Below are 23,023 nucleotides of genomic sequence, written 5' to 3'. Positions count from 1 at the left end.
CTTCAAAAGCTTCAAGTAAAGAAAAGACTGCATTCACCCAAAGACAACCCACCAGGGAAGGATAAAGATAAATGAAAATGACTTATATCAATACAGCCATCTTAAAAGAGAAAAAGAGCATTAGAAGAGATTGTACATATTTTCTTTAACACAGCCAGGTGTAAGTGTGGAGCAGCATCATGTAGTCTGTGTCGGATTGGTTCATCCACGGAGCAAATGTTCCTCTGGGAAGGGGTGCTAATAATGGGGGCAGCTATGCACATGGAGGGGCAGAGGTGTATGGGAACTCTTTGTACTTCCCACTCAATTTTGCTCTAAACCTAAACTGCTCTGAAAAATAAAGTCTACTTTAACGGGAAAAAAAGAAGCTATGTGTTTGTATTTGTTTGTGAAAGATCTCTTTCAAATGTTATAAATCATCCTCAGTAAATAAGTGGCCTTTTCACTCCACAGCCTCACTAACTTCTCTCTGGAGCCTATAAATATCTCACATTGAATGGAATTCTATAGAGCAATAGTTGGCCACACAAACAGAGCTCTCTGCAGACACACCACCTTCCCCTCTCCCCACCAGCGCGGGCATGCCTAGCCTGGCCACACCTAACACGGCCACACAGTCTCCCTTCTTTACCCCTGGCAGCTTGCTTGGGAAAAGGAACCTTTGCAAGAGCTCTCCTTCCCCACCAAAATTCTCCCTTCAGCAAGTCAACTCCCACCTATTCTTCAGGTCACTGCAAATGCCACTTCTTCCAGGAAGCCCTCCCTGACCCCCACACCCTGACTATACAGATCCTCCCATTAAACACAGTCTGGCAGCTCCCTGTACTTCTCTTCCAACACCCACTGTCCCGGCTGACAAGGACAAGACAATACATTTGTGTTGTTTCTAGCTCATGATCATCTGCCTGTGAACATCTTGAAGACAGGGTCTATCTGTATCTCCTGCTCATCATTAGCTCCCTTACGACCTTAACAAATATTATTGATTAAATAAATAAATGTGAGGACTGGGAAGTCATACTAGGAACTTAAACTTAAATCATGAGGCCATGATTAAGTAAATAAAGTAGATTGAGATGAACAAACGTTTCATCTTCTCTAAGTGGAACTTTTAGGAAGTGTCTCCATTATTTTTTCTCCTTATAGAGTAAGTGTCCAAGAGATTGGGCATGATGATATCAAAAACTGAAGATAAACCTGCATTCAGAATCAAACACCAATTATTTAATAACCGTGCCCATTATTTTTTTATAGATTATATAATGAAAGTCATCTAAACAAAATTTATAGAATAGCAATTGCCAGACTATGCCATACGGGAAAATATTTTATTAACATTTTACTACACATTTTGACAAGGGATAGTCTAATGAATTCTATCTGTGGAAGAGCATTAAATAAGGACAGAATTTTACTCCTTATTATCCCTAGTAGGGTGATGGGGCAGAAGCAAAAGTACTGGCTTCTCTTAGGGCATCTCCAACGGCAGTCTCCCCCCTCTAATTTCTCCAAGAAGACCTGCTAATTACTGATTCATTCTTGCCACAGCCATGACCCGATGCACATTTTCTCTAAACGACATTTGATACTAAATTTTCTATTTTCAGGAGAAAATTCTGGCAAATTATGCCCTCTCCACAGAATAACATAAAGCCCTGGAAGATTTCAAGATGGAACAAATGACTTGGGCTGACATAAATCCAGCCTCAAGTAGGCTGGGAAGGAGCATTAAGTGTAATAACTAAAGTTTAATAAATGACGTGCATTACAGAGGAAGGAAAGCATGAGCAATACAGGACCTATTACAAACCAAACAACTAACGCATTGTTCGTGGGAAACCTCAACAATAAAGGAATGTCCGTATCAATTTCCTTGTCTTCACAGCTCCTTTATGCCAGGAGAAGAAAAAAAAAGTGGAGGGGAATGCAGCCTGCAAAAGCAGGCGTGCTCAGACAACACTGTAGAATGCTTCCTGCGCCCGTAGACTGTGTGTGAGTTCCCCCAACTGCGGGCACCTCCCAGCAACCATGTCTAGAAAGTTAGCAAATGCTTGTGGAATAAAGTGGGGCACCTAGCAGGACACAGGTATGGGGGTCACTGTGCAGGAATGACCACCTGCTTCCAGTCACTGCAGGGTGGTCTCCAAGAGGGAGGTTTCATTGGCAACAACTACTTCTGTTTCCAACCCTCACTTGGAAGGTTTCCTGACTTTAGCTTTAATAGTTTGCGTCTAAGTGATGTTGGAAAAGACAAGAGCAGGAAAAACAAGACAGGAATGAGAAGTAGGAGAGGAAGTGGGTGGACTAGCGAAGAAAGATGGGAAATTAAAAGAGGAGCGGCCAGTGTAACAGTGCTTCCAAACCTTCTGGTTGAAAGAATCGCCTGGGGAATCTGTTTGGCATCGAGGTTCTCATGGACTGACTCAGTAGATCTACATCTGACCCTGGAATTCGTAGATCGACAGATGCCCCAAATGTTTCTTCTAACGTGGCACACATGATAAATGCCAGGTCGACAGACTGTCTGAACTTTGAGGGGCTATGGAATGAAGGTCGTATGGTCTAAGATACAAGGCAGAAAGGACACACAAGAGCACTAAAATGCTCATGTTTGTGCTCACAGCGGAAAAGTAGAATTTAAACAGTGTAAGGTAGGAAAAAAAGTTTGCAAAAACGTTTGATATCTTGATCTGCTCAATGGTTACATGAGTGTGCGCACATCAAAATGTATCAAGCTGTACATTTTGTGCACGTACTTCAATATAAAAATAAGTAAAAAAATCAAAGTGTAAGGTAGAAATCTTCTGGTGGATGACAGGTCCAAGGTGTACCAATAGTTGGCACCGTATCAGCCCCAAAGAAGAATTTTATTACACAAAATAAGACAGTAATTCTCGGTCGTGAACACTGTCATGTACCACCAATGTCTCCACTCCCCGTGACTGAAGTGAACCTTCCTCCTGTGTACTGAGAGCTGACCTTGCAGCTGAAGTCCCCTTTCCCCACCCAGAAAATGTACTTGGTAGAAGACAAGGACCTAGTTCAAGGCCACATTCCTTCAGGAAGAAGACACATCCACTGACCAACTGATGCAGTGGTACAAGGGGCCCACCTCCTCATGCCATTCGGCCAGAGGGTGCTGTGGGACCTACTGGCTGCCCAGGCCCGGCTTCTGCCCCTCGCTGCCCTTCACTCCTGTTTGGGGCTGACCCTGTGCACCAATACCCAGTAACTTCTGAGCTCTGACCAAAATCCAGCCCCGTGCTGCATGGGCAAGATCCTGTGAAAACCACTCACCTTCCATATATGTCCACGAACAGGAAGGGAGTTTCCTCAAAGTGAGAGGCTCTGGCAGCTTTTCCTTGAGAACTATGAAGGTGTTGAGGAATTCAGGTTAAGCGGGGGCACGGGGCACCAAGTGCGTGGACGTGTAGCCCCGCCAGTGGGGAAGATGAGGTAGAATCACGTGGGAAGCTGGCAAGGTGATGAACACTTTAGCCCAAGACCACATGGCCTCCTTTCAAGTCCCAAAAATCCTGTTTCTCAATGGACCAACCTCGTTCAGGCTGCTGACGCAGGATGCGGTATGTACAGCTTCCCCTCAGGTTGGGACATTTCACCTCAAAGTAAGAGAATTGTGTTCTGTTGAGGCTACCCACCAAAGAAGAAAATGTACTGTTGTTCCAGTAGCTTTCAACTCATTATTGGTGGCTATTTTTCATCTGTGCTTTTAAAAGCACCTTTAGGGTCTGGCTGTGTACTAAACTAAATCAAAAGTGAACAATAAAAATGTTTTTTTTAAACAGTCCAGCACCGTTCCAAAATCCCTGTGAAGAATTAAAATCAGTACCAAAGCAGGAAAAAAAACATGCAAGAGCAACACGGAAGAACAATTTTAAAACATAACTTTACCCAAGTCGGAATTACATCCTTTCCCAGAATTCTCTGGGAAGACCATGACATGATGTAAATCGACAGCTTGCTAACATATGCCTAAGTGACATTTAAAGATGACTCTTTTGGAGGCTTCTTAGATCTTTTCTTTCATTAATTGTGATTGTTGCAGCAAAAGAAACTTCGGCAAAATCTAAAGGTACCCGGACAGCTAATGAAACAATGACTTCACAAGATCCAGCTATGCCAGGATTCAACCTTGTCCCATCTGGATAGAAGAGAATGCAAAGCCCACTCTTATTTACAAGCAACTGAAAACCATTTTCTTTATTGCTGTATTTTCAACACTTGTGGGCTTGAGAATTCTGACTTGTCCATAATTAATCCCAGGGTCCACACGTGCCTCCAGAACTCTCTGAGACTGTCTACATGACTAACAGTTGCCTCCTGTGCAAAGCATTTGCACCAATGGGCATTTCTGTTATTTCTGGTGGAAACATAAGATTTATTCAAATACGGATAAGCCTGTTGTCTAAACACAAGCAGGACAAGAAAAGCAACCCAAAATGTGACTACAAATACCCACCCAAAATGTTGGTGAACTGTAGAATTCTAACTCAGATGATAGCATATAATTACAAATCAGAGAGGAGCGCCGAGGGCCATTTAATCCATCTGCTGGCTGAAAACAACCCAAATGTAACTCATTAATGACAGGTATATGTCTTATCTTATGAGGAACTTTCCAAGGGAAGGAAGTTATGGTGCCCCAGGGAACACGTTACCCTGTCTCACTGACTTCTCCATCCCTGAATTCCTACTGAAACCTCTCAAATCCATTAAAAAGAGCAAAGCGGTGAGGAGTAATTAACTTTCAGACAGCCCGCCTGCTAGTTTTTATTCTCTAATTAACTAAATCCTCTAATAACTCTCTCCAAAACATTTACAATGCCTAAGAGAAAGGTTAAAACCAGATGAGAAGGACATAACACGGGGTCTACCCTGTCGGAGTGCTATTGAAGGAAGAGCACATAGACATCATTCAGTTCCATAATTTTCAAGGGCAAGACCAGGATAATGATGCAAACAACCCACATTCTGCAAGTGAACGTGAAATGGGGAACTTTTTGAAAAACCCCCACCCATGTCTGAGGAGAAAGGGAAAGAGAAGAACAGGCTGGAAAGGAAAATCTAACCACCCACTGATCACACTAAAGCTCAAAACCACCATGCCGAGGACTGTCGGGAACATGGGGTTACTTGTTTTTGTGGTTTTGAATAACACGTGAAGGCCATTGGCAATATCGGCAAAATGAGACCGAGGAAAATTCTAGATGGTGAGAACTGCATGAGTTTAACAGAGATTCACGTCCATGTTCTCCCTTTGTTGATGAAGACACGGGAGGCCAGGAAGTCTGAGAAGGTGCACATCTTTGTTGATTCAAACAAAAAAAGACAGTGTTGATTCAAACAAAAAAAGGATATCTTAGAAGAAAGCACACCTTACTTGGAGTCAAAAGACCCTATGTCACATTCCAGGTCCCTCATCTATCACAGGTTGTGAGCTCTTGGAAAAATTAATTTCTTCTTTTCTAAAATGAGAAAAATAGTGTTTTTATGAGCTCATCACAAAGATGTTTGTGAATACCACCTGTGATCATCTCAAGACAAGGCTGAAGTCTAGCTGGCAAGACGCAAAGTCCTCCAACAGGAATGCTTTGCACACATGGAGCACCTGTTAATAATTTAGGAGAAGGTCTTGGAATGCTTTGGAGGCCTATGTGGCGCATGTGATCAACTGTGGAGAAGTCAGAATTTAAGAGCCATAAGTTTTGATATAATAAAGAAAGTGGTTTTCAATTGCTTGTGAATAAATCAAGTTTAATGAATTTCTACATTATATGGCTGTTTCCAGTGTTTCCAAGGGCACAATATCCATGTAAAGCACAATATCAGTGCAGCACTACATTAAATTCATGACCCACGATCGCCTTGTGGACAACATGAACATTCAATACATCAAACACCTTTTCTTTTGGGGTTCTTGGACCTAATTTCCAACACTGGTGTGTGGAGAGAGGGTGTCTTTCCCCACAGCACCAGGCAGCTCTCAAATACCACCAGGGTGTCCCAGGACTCAACTCCATTCTGACAGTATCTACCCAGAGACAGAGTCAGATTTCACAGATTGAGGTCTCAGTCCAGCAAAAGTGTCCCTCTTCCCCCACTTCAGATGCCAGAAACTGGGACGTCCAGGTTACCACCTGTGCTTCTGACAGACCCACTACAGACGGTTCCCACAAATTCCTCCTTGGGTTCAACTCAGAGAAACCTGTTACTCACCAGATCTCCAGTTTCTTATCAGTGGGTATACTCAGGCACACCCAGCTGGAGGAGATGCAGAGCGCAGGGCATGGGGAAGGGGTGAGCAGCTCCCTCTCCCTCTCCAGTCCCCCACTCCCCCCAAATCTCCATGTGTTCACCAACCCAGAGGCTCTCAGACCCCGTTACTTTTGGGGGTTTATGGAGGCCTCAGGACACAGGTGTGGTTGATTAAGTCACTGGCCAGAAGGGATGGATTCCACTTCTAGCTCCTCCCACCTCCCCGGAGGTCAAGGGGTGAGGTCGAAAGTTCCCACCGTCAGACCCCCCAATTGGTAAGCCCGCCAACCAGCCCCTCCCTTACGTGCCTTGCAAAGGCTGCCTCCTTCAGACACCACCTTAGTGGCCTCCATCCCAGGCAATTCCAAGGATTTTACGTGCTATGAGCCAAGACCCAGGAGAAGAAGACCAAACATATATGAGAAATATATTTTCATCAGCTGAATGATGAAATATATATTTCTTGTGAATATCACACTATTCTTAGTGGTATTGAAAATTCAAAATGAAATAGACTGACTATGGGCTTTCCTAGGGCTTCTGTAACACAGCACCACCAAGTAGGTGGTCTGAATGACAGACAGTTACTGTCTCACTGGTTAGAAGCCAGAGGTGAGATCGAGGTGTCAGTTTGGCCATGCTTTCTCCTGGAGGCTCTAGGGAAGCACGTGCTCTATCCTTTCTCTTAACTTCCAGGAGGTCCTCGCTTGGGGCACCCAATCCAACCCTCACACGGCCATCTCTCTGTGTCTCACAGCTTACGCGGGTCTGTGTCCAAATTCCCCCTTTCTGCAAGGACACCCATCATATGGGGTAGGGCTCATCCTACTCCAGGGTGACCTCACCTGAACGAATTTCATCTCCAACCCCTCTCTTTCCAAAGGGCATCACTTTCTAAGGTACTGAGGGTGAGAACATGAAGATATGGATTTGGGGAATGGGGCTCACCATGCAACAAAGAGGACTAGGATGAATCAAAGCCATGGGACAAACGCTGTGGTGTTTCAGCCACACCCAGGCTGCATCCCAGTTGAGAATCTCTGCCTTAATATGTTGATGCACGTTCCTACCTGCTTCAAAAATCACTATTGGTGCTTATTCATCAGCTTTGCCTCCTTGCCCCCTCCCTGTGGAGGTCAGCGTTAGCGTCTCCTTACAGCCATCTGGTCTCTCCTGGATCGCTGAGCACACCCACACAGTTGCCCTTGAAGATGTCCTGTGGACACCGAGGCAGCGCCCGGGGCATAGAGGACTCCGCAGCAGAGGTTCTCAGCGTGGGGAAGCTTGTCCGAAGGCAAAGCTCGGGTCTTACTGCAGCAGACCTGCAATCATAGCTCTACGGGTGGGCACATCAGGGTACAGCAAGCTGTGTCTTAGCAGGTCTGCCACGGGGCAGGTCCTCGCTGAAGCTGCAGAAGCTCGCTGCAAAGACAGGGGAGCGCTTCGCCCCCGTGCTAAACCCATGTCAAGAAAGGACACCCTGCACCCCCCTTCTTCCATCTCTCCAAGTTCACCAAGTAAATTTCTGAACTTCACTAGCTTCTCAGGTACCTCATACTCCAGTTACTGAAGAAGACCATTCTCTTTTTCCAGTATTAAACTGATCTCTGGATGCCCATAAGTGCGTATATATTTTTCAAGCAAGTCAAGTCTGTTTCTGCTTCTGAACCTGCAGGGCTGACCCTCAGGAGCGCGGACGGCTCAAGGTAACGACACGCAGTGCAGCCTACCCAAGTTGGCCACCACTCTGTCTTGGCCTCGCCTCGTCTGCAGGCATCTGGGAAGATGTTATTTACTGCTAGGATGGCAGGAAAGAAAAAGGCAAAACAGACTTTAAAAGGCATTCTCAAATCCCCCTATGATTTTTCAAAATAGATGCTTGACAGCTGTGAACCTTGACGGGGCGATCTGTTCGTAATAAGCAATTCCCACCAGGCCCATCACCACCTGGTTGCTGGCATGCTGGCCAGCAGAGGTTAAGGATTAATTTTAAATGATCAAGCTAATTACTCACAGGCGTTCACAGCAGCCAGGCAGAATATGTTTCCAGATAACATGAATTGGATTCCACTGTCACTATAGCCATTCTTAAAATTTCAGTTTGAAAAAACATACAGTGCACCATAAAGGAAAACTATTATTTCCATTTGCATTCCTACGAAGAGGTCAGTAACATGCTTTGGATAAACACTCAGGTAAATCCTAGAAGTATTTATTTTAATACGGAAGGAAATCCTACCACCTGGCTATGCACATACAGGCTGTGTTTCCTTGTCAGTGGGGAAAATCCAAGCAGGAAAAGAGAATTACTAGAACTACATGTCTATCCCATTCTACTTGACTTTACTCCGATTTCTGTCACATGGTTCCCTTGTAATATACACCTTTTCGCTCTGCTAACTGATGTGTGATTCCTTAGAGAGTGCAGAATAATCAAATCAAAGCAGAGCATCTCATAGTCTATGACACCCTGACTTATATGATATTCTAGTGCATTCATCAAAATTCTGGGTTATTTTAATATGAACTTCAAAAGAGAGTATGTTCTAATGAACGATCTCTTGAGAAAACATGATGTACTAAATGTGATGCAAGAGAAAGATCTCCCTTTGCAAATAAAAAAAATGGATTTCAAGAAAAATGTGTTCCCTGCAGAATTATATGCACCCAGCACCTGGGAAGCCCAGTATGTTTTCATAAGAGAATAAATGACCTAGAATTCACTGGCATTTCTCCTTACACAGTAACACCTTCCCATGATTTGAAATTTCAATGAAAAATTCTACTTCTTCTATTCTTATATATCATATGGGAATAGAAAATCTTCAAGTGACAAAAACATATAAGAGATCTGAATTTCATTTTCCAACTATAGAATAAGCACTTTCAACGGAACTGCAAAGGGTACATTTTTAAAATTAAAACACATTTAAAAATTAATGTTAAGACATTACTTTAAAATGAAACAAATTATTTTTCAGAGCAGTTTTAGGTTCACAGCAAAATTTAAAGATACAGAGATTTCCCATATCCCCCTGGTGCCTGTCACACATGCACAGCCTCCCCAGCAGATGGGACACTTGTCTCAACTAGTGAAGCTACATTGACACATCATGAACAGCCCAAGTCCACAGTTTGCATTAGGGCTCACTCTTGGTGTCATACATTCTGTGCATTTGGACAAATATATGACTTGTTTCCACCATTACGGGATCATACAGAGTAGTCTCACTGCCCTAAAAACCCTCTATGCTCCACCTATTCATCCCTACACCCCACCCCAACCCCTGAAAACCACTGCTCTTCTGTGAACACAGTTGTGCCTTTTTAAGAATGTTTCAGAGTTGGCATGAGAGATTACTGCGCCTTTTAAGATTGGCTTCTCTCAGTTAAGAACATGCACTTAGGTTTCCTCCATGTCTTTTCATGACTGGATAGCTCATTTCTTTTTAGCCCTAAATAATACCCCATTGTCTGGATGGACCACCGTTTCCTTATCTATCACCAACTGAAGGGCATCTCGGTTGCTTCCAAGTTTTGTCAATTATGAAGAAACCTGCTGCCAACATCTACTTCTTTTTGTGTGCTGGCTTGTGTGCACATAAGTTTCCATTCATTTGGGCATCTAGCAAGGAGCACAGTTCCTGGAATGGATGGTAAGAGTATGTTTAACTCTGCAAGAAACCACTGAACTGTCTTTCAAAGTGGCACCCCATTTTGCATTCCCACCAGCCCTGCATGAGCATTCCTGTGGCTCCTCGTCCTCACCAGCATTTGGTGCTGTCAAGAGCTCCAGATCTTAGCCATCCTGATAGGTGTTGCAGTGGTGTCCTGCCTGTTGGAGAGGCATTTCCCCAGTGACAGATGATGTAGGGCATCTAATATGCTTTTTGCCTTTGGTCTTTGGTGAGGTGGCTACTGAAGTCTTTGGCCCATTTTTTAATCAGCTTGTTTAAATTCCCTTTTTTGGCTCTCTGACCACACTGTGAAGCATCGAGATTCAAGGGGTGCACACTGTTTAGTTTTGAGTCCTGGAATCTTCTGCACCATGAGGCACTCACTCTAAGCCTAAGTCATCTTAACAGCAGCCTGTATTTCTGTAGCACTGATGACACACGAGCTTCTGCTCTAAGCAAACCGATGGTACGTAGTGCTACCGTCACCGCCACTTTACAGTGAGGAAATTGAGGCAAATAGCATGCATATGGTCTGAAAGAAGGCTCAGTGACAGACATTTTTTTTAAAGGAAAAGTTAATTTGCAAATAAGTTCCAAGGGAATCAGACATTAGGACCAGCTCACCAAATGAAAAAATAAAACAGAAACATAGCAGGTATTTAAAGGAAAAGAGGCAGCAACTTTCCATTAGTCTGCTCACAGCTAAAAAAAATGAATTCTCTTATATGATTACCATATCCACAAGGGCCATGATGTAGCTTCAGAATCAGCGTCGGCTAAAGACAGAAATAGTTGTTTCCATTTGGAGGAATGCCTGCCACAGAATGGAAGGAAAGCATTTTTCTAATTGGGTTTTATGGAAACAATTACCGCAGTCTTTCCTAAATTCTCAAATGGAGCCATGGATGAGCACCTTTCCAAACTCCCACATTGTACATGAAAGAGAGCATGGTTACTGCAACCCACTTATTAGCCTGATTTATTCTCTCAAAGAGATACCTGAATGTGTAATAAAGGACTCATATACACATATGTATGTTTAGATACATACTGTCTAAATACAGGTGTTGAATGACACACTAGATCGAGAGCGCTGTAAAGGAAAGAGACAGAAGCAGACCAGTGCCTCTCAGTGGGGGTGATTTTGCTCCACGACACATGTTATAATGTCTGGATACATATATCTTATTTTGTGTGCCATGACTGGGGGTGGGAGGTGCCCCAGGCACCCAGCGGGTGGAGCCCAGGGCTGCTGCTCAGCCTCCTACAGTGCCCAGGATGCCCCCACCACATAGAATTAATTAACTAAAAAATGTGAACAGTGCTGAGATTGAAAAGAACTGGACACATGTGGACGATGCACATACAGACATATAGAGAGAGATGGAAATAAAATTTTAGCCCTAATTTCACATGGTTGTCCACAAGAGAAGGAATCTCTTCCTTCTTTCCCCAAAATCATCAAGTAATAAATGGGACGAGAGAATGCAAATCATGTCCTATTAAAAGAAAAGGTTAAAAATATTATACAAGTCCATGGCTCCTGATGAAAGCACAAAGAGAAAGATGAGAATACAAATGCAAATCGGTTTGAATGTTGTCTCACCTCTAAATATGTTTTCCCACCACCAATGAGATACTAACCAAGTGAATATATTTTGTCCAGAATTTCTTAACTTCCCTGCAGCTGTGAGGACATTATCTCATAGCTCCAGATGCAAAAATGTGGAAACAACAACAAAAAGATGTTCCCTACTTTCTTTTAGATTCTGGCCCGATGGGAAAATAATTTCCCAGGTGCAGGTCAATTCTGGAGTGATTGGCGAATGCGTCTGGCTGTTCGCTGCTCGAAAAATGGTACAGCCAAATGTCACAATAAAAAAGGGAGAGATGGAGGGAGGGAGGTGGGGAAGTGACGAGTGTGTTGGGGGGGGGGGGTTATAGGGAGAAAGGAACTTGGAGCACAGGTATTTGATTCTAAAGGCAAAGTTCTCGTCCCAAAGGACTTTAATCACCCAACACATAGAAGAGATGATGGGAAAGAGAGTGCCCACTGCCCCAAAACGACTATTCTGAATGGTGGACAGCATCTTAGTTACTTCCTTGCCACTGGAGACATTTAAACGAATTACAGCTACCAACACATTTTCACAGCAACCAACCTCTCCATTTCTTCTCACTCTTCCTGAGAGTAGCCAGCAGGAAGGACATCAGGTTTCTGCATAAACTTGGCATTTCTGTTGCTCACGGACTTCATTTCAACAGTAGAAGGCAAGCCCCGAGTTTATGCTGTGATGCACTCTGGGGTAACTTAGCCCTTTTTTTTGAATCAACCCCGATGCCTGGACACCCCCATCTCCATGGGGCTGGGTGGTCTTACGCTCCTGCTTCATGTGCGGTTCCTCCTCTGTGGTGCAAACAATTCTGTTCACTAGGAGAAATGGCCATCAAGCGAGGGAGACATCAGGGAGTAGGGCCAAAAATAAGCAGCTGGCCATGAAGGACAGGCAACGGAAATCTGAGTATCTCAACAGGAATGGCTTGCACAGACATTTATCAGAAAACATGGCTACATTTCCAAATGGGGGGGTATTATTTTTATTTTTCCGTCATGACTGCAAAGGGTCTTGGTATCTGCATCCTGCAGGGCTCTCTGCTCATCAGCTGGAGAGCAGGCTAGTGGCCCTGAAATGCAGGCCTCCTTGGCATACCTGGTTTGTTCTAACACCACGTGAAAACCTGTCCAGGGCACGGGGTGACATATCATTATCAGGACTGTATCTCCTTTGAGATTTCTCTTAGCATTTTAGGTTTGCAAGGCTTTGCCTATTTTCTTTCCAGACCACAAAAGATAACAAACAGGGCACTTAGTCCAACAGTACACTTCAAAAGAGTGCTATTACTTCAGGTAATGCAGGCACTTAAAGACAGAAGCTGAGACATTTATTTAAGTCAAGAAAGGGCTGCCTCCCTCAAGTACATGTCATCAAGGAACTAAATAAGAGTTGATGAACCTACACTGGATGGGGCCACACACACCAGCCCAGTAGGGACACCGTGAATAGGGGAGGTCTCCTGTGACCTCAAAGCTTTGTTTTTGTTTGCATTTAGACTTTCTCCACTGCCTCAGCCTTTCTTGTAGAGAAGCTGTCAGTAACCTCCCAGCTAAGAATGTCACCCATCTGGTTTGTCTTTAGATAAGTTTGTCATTTGCGTTGGAGGGAGGGAGGAACACCCAAAATCAGGTGACGTGTTTCAAAGTTATGGATTGTTCATGCATGAGAATACTACAGGGAACTGAAACAAGGTGTAAACAGAAAATGAAATATGGAAAAAACATCTCATAGTGTTATAAGGAAATGACTTCCCATTATTTGTCTTGTCCCAAGCACTGGTGTAATGAGTGACATGTTTTGGAAGGTGATGGATTACTTTGCAAAATCAATATTTCTTGTCTCATTAAATGAACTCTCTGTTTTATGGCTTCCTTTCTGACTTCAGAAATTGTTAATTTTTTTAATATAACCAGAAATTAGCTATAAAATTTTAGTAGTCATCAGGGATAACTCAGTACTAAATTGAGGGGAACATGCATTTTTGTTCGCTGCGCTGATTTGAGATGTGCACACCAATTAGGAAGACGCGCCTTCCCTAAGTCAAAGATTCTGCACACCACACATACATGATTCTCAAAGTGGTGATAACTTGCCTGCCTTTCAAAGAAAGAATGTAATCAGAAAAACACAATTATATTTTTTTGATGTTGCTCTAACAATACTGTTTTCTCAACAACTTGGCAGGAAATTAATAACTTGGGGCAAAAAAGGTTATCAAATAACAAAATTTACAGTTTAGGACAGAAGGATGAATAGAATATGAAGTAGGAATTTTAGTTTTCTTCTTCCTCTTGAGCTGTTGCTTCTCAGAGTCCCTTGGGGACAGATTTTAGCTCTTTGGGAATTAAAGAACCCCCCTCTTGTCACCATTTTCATGTGTACCCTTGAGAATTTTCTAAATTCTCCTTTTCTCAGAATTCTCTAAAGGGAGAAAAAAATCTGCATCTAAGAAATTATATTAAGACTCAAAAGGTGACTCATGATGGTAAGAGTTTCTGTCTTCACTTCAACAACTCTTCAGAACTGTTTGCTTAGATGTCTGTCTCTCTTGAGTAGAAAATAATTCTTTGGGGGGCAAGAAGCACATTCCCTTATTCTGGGTCTCCAGACCTAAGACACCTGGAAGATAGTGGTTTTTGAGAGATTTGTATTGGTTGGACAAAGGATTTGGGTGGAAATTGCACAGGGGATGGTGTTCATGAGCTGATATTTTTAAAGAGTTTTTCTATCATGCCAGCGACTTTATGACCATCCACCATCGTGCCACCCCATGACACAGCAACGCCTCCAGGAGCCAGGGAAGGAATGGGGAATGCAAGACTGTTTCCCCAGAAGCTCTGTGATTCTCAGTTACATGAGAGTGGATATTTCCACTCTGTCTTCTCTCACTGTTAACATCCTGAGAAGCAGGGTCATTTAGTATAAATATTTGGGAATATGGCAATTAGGGCTTGAGTTTCTGCTGTGAAGCCTTGGTTATCTTACTTCCAGACCCTCAGTTTTCTTATCTGTAAAAGAAAAATAGCACTCCTGACCTCACAGAGTTGCTGTGAAGGTCAAATAGATATTTTCTGGGAGCATACTTGGTCGGCACCAAGACATCATAGAATGCAATGCTAAATGCCTTCAAAGCTGTGGGTCAACTAGATATTTTCTGGGAGCCTACTTTGTTCACACCAAGACATCATAGAATGCAATGCTAAACGCCTTCAAACCTGTGGGTCAAATAGATATTTTCTGGGAGCCTACTTTGTTCACACCAAGACATCACAGAATGCAATGCTAAACGCCTTCAAACCTGTGGGTCAAATAGATATTTTCTGGGAGCCTACTTTGTTCACACCAAGACATCATAGAATGCAATGCTAAACGCCTTCAAGCTGTGGGTCAAATAGTTATTTTCTGGGAGCCTACTTTGTCAGCACCAAGACATCATAGAATGCAATGCTAAATGCCTTCGAACCTGTGGGTCAGTACTTCAGGGGGAGTGCCTACTTCGGGTCCACCCGCACTAACTCGGACCGGGGTCCTACTGCTAGCCAAAGCTCGGTGGCTGGGAGATGGAATGGGTGGCCTGCTTCTTGCACCTCATGCTCATCGGCGGCTCCTTCTTAGAGGGGCTGCCACTAAGTGGATCTCCGAGAGGTCCACTGAAGAACCTTCACTCTGCCAGCAGCACAGCCTGAGGTTGAACAAGAATCAGGACACCTGGCTGCACACACACGTCTAAGGTGATGACCCGGGCACGCTCGCAACCTGTCGGGCAGAACAAGGGGCTTGAGTTCAACTACAGCGTTCCCGAAGCCTGGCTGCTGCAGGGCTGATGCCCTTGAGGAGCAGTGCCAGGCCCCCACAGGCCGACCGGGCTGCTGCAGGACTCTGCATTTCTCACACCAGTTGGTCTAGGTTGGAATGACCTGGCTTTTGAGCTTCAGTTCAAGGTCATCTCCCCTAGGACATTCCCCACAGAGGGACAAGACCCTCCCTCTGAGATCGCATACAAATAACTCCCTCCTTGCAGCCTCCCGTGGATTGGAGTTGTCTGTTTACAAGTCTTAGCCTCTGCAAGACTATCATTTATCATGAGCAGGGATTTTACGGTCTCATCTTTGGAACTGCAGCAATCCATCAGTATTAGCTGAAATAAATGGAAGTGACTAAAGCAGGGTTGTGTTTTTTTTTTAAAGAGAGAAAGAAATCCAGCACCTACAGCCTATGATTTAGAGTTGAAGGAGCCATAAACCCTGCTTGCATATTCCTTACTGTTGGCTATCCAGAATAACTACTTCTATCCAACCTTCTCCATCACCAGGGAAAATAGCTCCTCCCACCATTTCGAAACCAGATGTAAAATCTTATAAGGATATTGAGGTCCCAGGGGATGCAGCTCCCCCAGTTGCTTGCTGAGGAAATGTAAAGTTGGCTGATACCTGAACTAATCAGTCCTTCCTGCCATCTTCCTAGACCTGCCCAGGCGTGAGGATGTCCGTCCCCCACTACCATCCATCTGCTAGACAACTATGTCAAGCTTGCCTTAGTAGTACATTTTTCACATGGACAATGAAGGAGCGTGCTGTGCTGACATATTGGACTCAAGATTTGAAGTTCTTTTTCACTGCAATCATCAGGAATATAAACTAAAGTCAAATTACAGAAAATGTTCTAAAGTGCCTCTTCGTTTAGAAGGATTTTTTTTAATTTGTAAAAGCTGTCAAGATTTATTTGAAAGGAGAGTGGAAAAAATCTGAGCGGAGCGTTGTGAAGGCTCAGGTCTATCCTCACTGCCGTGTGTGCCTGGTGGAGTCACCTCTGCAAGCACCAGGTTATCCAATCTGAACAGCACAGGTGTTGACCTGGATCACCTCTCCCTACAGTAGGTGCCTGAGGCTGGGTTTCCTGGAAGCAGAGGCTGGAAGGGGCTTTCTATGTGTCATCCGGGGGGTGCAGCTCACACTGGAAGGGGAGGGAAGGAGGCCACAGGAGCTGAGCAGGGCCGTGAGCTCAGCTGGGAGCCGCCTGACCCTGGTCCCGTGCAATGCTTTGGAGTGTCAGCTGCACCCAAGAGCGATCCCAGCAGGGTGCTGGCCTCCTCCACCCCAGCAGTGAGCCGGTGGCCAGGATCTGCCCTCATCACGGCTGGAGGATACACTGCCGTGCTGGCAAGAAGGTGCCCGTTGGTGAAGGTTAGCTGCTGACAGGAAGCAGCTGTAAGCTGTTAGCAGTGGATCCAGCAGCAGGGGTTCACGGGGTGAGGGACCGAAGGTCAGCAAGAGCATCCACTGAGAAGGAATCAGTGTCTGTGACCTACTCTCAGTATTTCAGAATCCAAAGAATTACACATTTTCCTAAGACAATGGTGCAAGGACAACGACAATGCCAAGACTGTTAGCTTCCCGTGTCCTCCGATACTGTAGGTGACCTAATACCAATCTGAGGTTCGAAAGAGGTCTGGGTATCTTTGATTAATGTAAAGAGGAAAAACTGGGTCATAGTTAATAAATGCCACATGTTGACAGACAACACGCTTTCACAATATGGAGTCCAGGGTAAGTGCAGTGGGAATGCGGAGAGGCAGCCGATGGCAGAAGTCAAAAGTCCGGGAGCTCAGACAAAGCCCTGCAAGAAGAAATTACCCAACAATATGCCAGGGCATTGCGATGGGGCACTGGCAATTTCCATACTGAAAGTATCTTTTGATGCCGTGGCTACCTTCGCTGATGGTTGTCCCAAGCCGGCACCCTCAAAATCATATAACAGCAGAAAGCAACACCAAATCACTCACAGGGGTGCGTTAATAGAGGAACTGCCCACAGGCTCTGTCAATCTGTCTACCTCACCCCGAATCTTTATACTCCTGCACTGACACGTACAAGAAATCTGGTGAATCCATTTCAAAGAAATATAACAATCTCCTAATTTATGATTAAGCTTTTGAAAGCGAGAACACTTTTACCAACATTAACTTTTTAATTCAGGCCTGCAAACACATGCACACTGCCTATGTTGTATCATACATGCACCCGTACAAACAGATACAATATAAAAATGTATATATGTAAATAAATATAAAATACATATGTATTTCTCCTCTAAGCAGTGCACCAAGAAACAAAGAAGTCATCAGTGTTTTCCAATGTGTCTGCAGAATGTTCTATAATAGCCACAATAAGATAAACTTTAAAACATGTCCGCGGAGAAACACTATATTAAAAATATCAAAATCTGCCCTGTATAGCCCAATGTTCCATTTGGGTCCAAATTCAGAAATTCTCAGGCACATGCCAGAGGTCCAGGGACCGAACCGAGGAAGGTTTTCCACTCAGGGACTCTCTAAGCCCCGGGCCACTCGGGGATAGGACTTAAACCTCAGGGAAGGGCAACGTGACCCCCCGGGTCTGAGCGTGTTCACCACAAAATCACTCCTCAAAAATCTGTGCACCTGGGGCTGATCTGTGGCTGCTAAGCGCTTCTGAGCAGCCAATGGTCATCTTGCTTTTTCTCAGAGGAGAGGCTGGTCCTCTAAGTAGAACGGGCGAATCACCAGCTTACTTCTCCCTCTTGCCAAAACAAACAGCGTGCACTTCTGCTCGGAAAAGCCTCTGATCTCTCATTAGCTACCCGCACGAGCCTGTCAGTGGTTCTTTACAGGGTGCAGGATGTTCCAGTAAGCAAGAAGCTCTTAAGAATGAAATTCTGGGACCCTAGGGCTGAGGCTGCCAGCAGCCTGCTACTTCTCTTCCCAAGATTCCCGGCCCTTTTCCCCTAAGCAGTCCCGAGATCCAGCAACGAAAGAGGCACTCTGTCCCTCCTCTGCTGCACAGGGGCTACTGTTTTTACTGAAGCCCTATTCTCTTGAGCCTCCTGGGAGGGAACACAGGCAGAGGAAGAGCAGATTCCCCGTCTGCCAAAGGAATGGGTCCACCTTTAAGGCTCTATGGTGAGCGCCATCGTCACCACCAAGAGCAGACACATGGGGGGAATAATGCTCCTCCAGCACCCCGTTAGAATTCTTAGTGAGTTTATCCTTGAGTTTGTGTCTCCTGTGGCAAGTCTAGTGGAGTAACAGAGCATGCTCTGCAGGCTTGGAGCCTGGGGTCATGCGTGATCCCGCCCCCTTCTCCCAAGCTGGCCCGCCCCACTCCTCGCCCAAAGTGGCTGTCGCACTGTGCCCCCTGCAGAGACCGGGCCATGGGTGCAAAGACGAATGGCACTAGACTTGCACACCTGAAGTGTCTCGGAATATAAGCAGAGTTGTTCTCCTATGCTAAAGCACCAGGAGGTGTCCGGTGGGCAGCTAGCCAGAGTCCACGACTCCGCAGGAGCCAGCCTGTCTCCCACCCGTGACACAGGTGCCTCGCTGCATCCAGCGAGGAGGCTGCAGTACACTGAGGGCTGCCCGTGTGCTGTGGGTTTAGCAGTAACAGGGGGAGACCTTCCGGAGGATCCTTCTAGAACAAAGTGCAATGCATGGATTTACAGGTGGCAGAACAGAGCCCAAGCAAGGGTCATGCCTGAGCAAGTGTGTTTGTATGCCTGGGGTCTGGTATGTAGACCCCGAAGGTATACCCACACTCTGCAAGGTCCCCTCGTGGGCGCCCACCAGCACACCCCACACTGCGCACTTTGCTGGGTCCTCTCTTCCTCCCACCTTCCTGAGTCTGGCTTCTGCTTGTCCCTCCAGCCCTGTTGAGGCAGCCTCCCGGAACGAGACAGGAAAGATAAATCTGTGCTCCTGGTCACTGTACATGCAAGTTAAACGCCCCGGTATTTGCCTGTGATGTGGGCACTGCACAATATAAAGATCAGCAGTGAGGTCCAGGCTAATAACTTCATTTTTCCTTGCTGAGCACAGCACTGAAAAGCAAATTTATAACACAGCAAGTTGAGAGAGGAGGGACACAAAAGACCGGAAAGCATTTGAGTTCCTTCAACTGCACTTTTTTTTCTTGCTATTTGAATGGAGCACACATTTTATTCTGCACCACATCCCAAAATCAGGTAGTCAGTCCTCAAGTAAATGAACCAACTACCCAATAAAATCCTAAAATTAGAAACAAACCGCCAAGCCAGCAACTGCCTAAGAGCTCCACTGTCTCTTAGCTGGGTGACAAGCTTCCTTCTCAGAGCCTGTGTCCCCTTATCAACAATCAGAGGGTACAGCCAGTCCCTCCGCTGTAGGGCTGTTGCAGGGATCAGATGAGATGGTATCAGTAAGACACCGGGAACCATGGTTGCTACTTAGGATCTTCCTATTACCATTGGCTCCTTTATTCCTGCCCTTGCCATAATCCCGGTCATGGTTTTTGCTCTAGGTGCCGGGCAGGTACTCATCCCCCAATGGACACTAAGAGGTTGGACGTTCACGAAGGTGATCTGCCCAAGCCACGGATCTGCAGAATGGCAAAGGCTGAAGCAGAGCAGGGATGCCTGCCTCCAGACCCACTGCCCTGCACCGAGCCCACAGCCCAGATCTACCTGCCTTCCGCCGACAAAGGACGTCCTCCTTAACCACCTCCGGTGGCGGCACTGGGACCAGACGCACACATCAGATGCGCAAACCCGCCCCTCATCCCAGAGCTGGAAGGACGCTACTCACAGAAGAGGTGCTAAGTTCCCCTGCTTCTTTTCCTGAGTGTGGGCAGCCCTCAGAAGTGAAACAATGCAGTTCAGAATCCATCTCCCTCCCAGCATGAAGTTCTAAGCTCTTGCCTGTCACCGGCTGTGCCAGGTAGTTCAGGTATCCCCCGGTCACCACTCCCACGCCTGTGCATCGGTACCGAGTCCCCGGGACTTTCAGGCATGGTTGGCGGGTGAGGACGGCCCAGCCCGCAGATGTGGGGGCGCCACCTACCTACAGCCCCCAGCCTAGTCACCGCCTGACTGGGGGCTTTGGAAAGTGCCCCGCACTGGGGCAGAGACCATTTGAATGCAGCCTCTCCGGCAGGCCTGCTGCTCCAGGTCCCTGTCCCTGGAGGCTCCCATTCTCTGTCTACGCAGGAGTACATAAGCTGGGTTTTTCCTAGCCAGTGCCTGGCAGCTATCACACCTGAGGGTTCAGACGGTCAGCAGGCCTCAAGGCTGTAGGGAAGCCGTCTTCCACCCCTAAAGATGCCTGGAACTGTGCCAGAGACTGCGCCTGCTCCAGAAGCAGCCTTCCCCTTGGGCTCGCTTGTTCAAGTGTGTGGGATGGGGTGGGGTGGGGGCAACCCCAATGGGAAGGGCAATCTTGCAATAGCTTCCTGGAGCCGGCCTTTCTCGCCCATTCATAAATAGCTGGTGCCGTGCAATGCCAGGAAGCAGCCGATTCCTCCACATCCTCCCAATTACTTAAAAAGGGGGCGGGGCAGGGAAGCTTGGGGTTTTCGGAGAGCATGCTACCCCGTCTTTTCAGATCTCGAGAAAGCTTAATCCCCCCGATTCCGGTGCATCGCTTCAGCATTACCAGGTTAGGGTTCGACCTCCACGAATGGCTTTGCAACTCATTGCAAAAACAGCAGTTATTAAGTCCTAACTAATTTGCAGCTTATCCCACCCCAGCTAATTAAAATGTAATCAGGATTGTCTGGCAACGTGTATCCTGTCAGCAGTTTTTCTTCGGAAGAGAAATCATGCCAAGAGACCAGAAGAAAAGCTTTTCACGGGAATTGGCTTGACCTAAACTGCTTCTTTGGCCGCTGAAACTGTAAAACCAATAAATCACAGCAACTGACAATGTAAGAAAAGGAAATTAAGGAGAGAAAGACAGAAGGAAGAAGAAAAGATACTCTTTCTCCCTGCTTTGTGTCGTGTTGTTGAAACACAAGTGTGGCATCTTCTCAGGAGGGAGACTTGCAGGGCAGGGCGGCCGGTTTGGAAAGCAGGTGGCAGGGGAGGGGCCCTCTCCAGGATGCCTGGGTGATTTCACCGCCGAGGGGCCGGGAGGACCGCGGAGCGGGCCAGTTTCTCCGGAACCCACGAGACGGTGCTTCTCCGACAGCAAACGGATCCGCACCCTCGCGCACGTGCAAAACTTCGCGAGCTGGTTCGCTCTCTGAAGGTCCCAACTTTGGGTTCCCCCTGGGCCACTCGGCGCCAGGTTTCACCCGCTCTCTGGCCAGGAAGAACACCCCCGAAGGCTACGGAGATTCGTCCCAAACTCCACCGTCCTTACAATCGCCCCACTAGCAGCTTTCCCCGCACCCCCCCCCACGGAGCCCCTCGGAAGGCCCCTTCCCTGCCCAGGCGCGAGGGGCGCCCCTTTATTTCTTAAAGGCAGAGCGTGCGACTTAGATAGAACCCCGCCGAGGAGCGCCCGCCACCCCCCGCCCCGTCTCCTAATGGCCTCTGCAGTTTTCTCTGCGGCGAGACCTGGTCGCGGAACAGGTGAGCATCTACAGAAGGAAGCGAGAGCGCCAGGGGGAGGCGGGCGCCCGACAAGAGAAACAAGGCGTGTGCGGGAAGGACCCGCTGGGCAGCGCTGCTGCGGGGCGCGACTCCGTGGGTCCAGGGCGCCAGCCGCACCCCGGGTGCCCACGCCAGTCCCGCCGGGGTCCTCGCCGCCCGGGGTCCCCCAGGGGCACGACACTGCACAGGCGCCGAGCGCGCCTCTCCTCGCACCGCCCACACCTGCGCTCACCCTCAAGCTGGGCACCCCTGGGAAAATGCGAACAGCGCCCCTCGGTCCCGTCACCCCGCAGCTCTTCCTTACTCCCCGCGCTGTTGCCTGGCAGGACCTGGAAGCCCCGGGCCCGCGAACTGGGGCGCGCACACGCACCCCCCGCCCCAACCTGTCCGCTTGGAACCCGCGGCGCGGCGCAAGGGCCCTGCCCGGGGCCCGCCGAGGGGGAAGCAGCGCTCGGTGGAGACACAAGTGTCGGCCCGCGGGCACCTGCGGCGCTGGTGCGTCGCACAGGTCCCCCGCGGCCTCGCTCGCAGTGCCGGGGACCCCGCAGCGCCCGCGAGGTCGCGGGACTCGCCAGCCGCCCGGAGTTGGGCGCGCGCCGGTGCCGGCAACCGCGCCCACGGGCACAGCCACCTCGGAATCCCCGAAACCGGCCGCCCTCCCCCGGGAAGGCGCCCGTGCCCTCCCGCCGGAAGGCCGGAGCCGGGGGAGACGCGCAGGCCCGGCGTCCTTCGGGGAGCAGGGGGGCGCCCGCGGCGGCCGCGTACCTGGAAGTGCTGGAAGAAGGCGGAGATGCGCGTGATCTGCAGGCTGAGGCACCTGGAGGCGCAGCGGGCGCGCTGGACGCTCCCGGCCGCCAGCGCCTCGTCCAGCCGCCGCGCCGCCGCCGCCGCCGCGCCGGGCCCGGCCGCCAGGGAGCCCGCCGAGGCCGCCAGCCACACGCACAGGGTGAGCGCCGCGCCGGGCGCCGCGGGCACCATGGCTGCAGGCGGGCGCGGGCCAAGGCTCCAGCTCCGCGCCGGGGACGCGCGGCCGCCGCAACTCCGCTGGAAAGTTCAAGCCTCCACCTCCGG

The 23,023-nt window shown here is 47.7% G+C and overlaps 1 protein-coding gene and 1 long non-coding RNA gene across 3 annotated transcripts in view; both read right to left on the bottom strand.

Annotated features, from left to right (window-relative positions):
• The window catches only part of LOC118935946 (anosmin-1), a 154,452-nt gene extending 131,429 nt beyond the window's left edge, over positions 1 to 23,023 (bottom strand). The window contains exon 1 of one of the 2 annotated variants that reach the window (XM_057496347.1): positions 22,718 to 23,023. In XM_057496347.1, coding sequence (XP_057352330.1) covers positions 22,718 to 22,930 — 213 coding nt within the window. In that variant the 5' untranslated portion in view covers positions 22,931 to 23,023. The remainder of the gene's footprint in view (positions 1 to 22,717) is intronic. The other variant, XM_036932618.2, reaches the window with a different exon arrangement.
• Positions 16,530 to 20,846, bottom strand: LOC130682217 (uncharacterized). Its single transcript, XR_008995436.1, has 3 exons — positions 20,616 to 20,846; positions 18,794 to 19,017; positions 16,530 to 17,025 (listed from the first exon to the last, which is right to left on the bottom strand). It is a non-coding gene; the product is annotated as an uncharacterized LOC130682217 (long non-coding RNA).

Source organism: Manis pentadactyla, chromosome Y (genome assembly GCF_030020395.1).
Source record: "Manis pentadactyla isolate mManPen7 chromosome Y, mManPen7.hap1, whole genome shotgun sequence".
Taxonomy (NCBI): Eukaryota; Metazoa; Chordata; class Mammalia; order Pholidota; family Manidae; genus Manis; species Manis pentadactyla.
The sequence above is the reverse complement of the archived record's forward strand: the minus strand, read 5'-3'. Positions and strand labels throughout refer to the sequence as shown.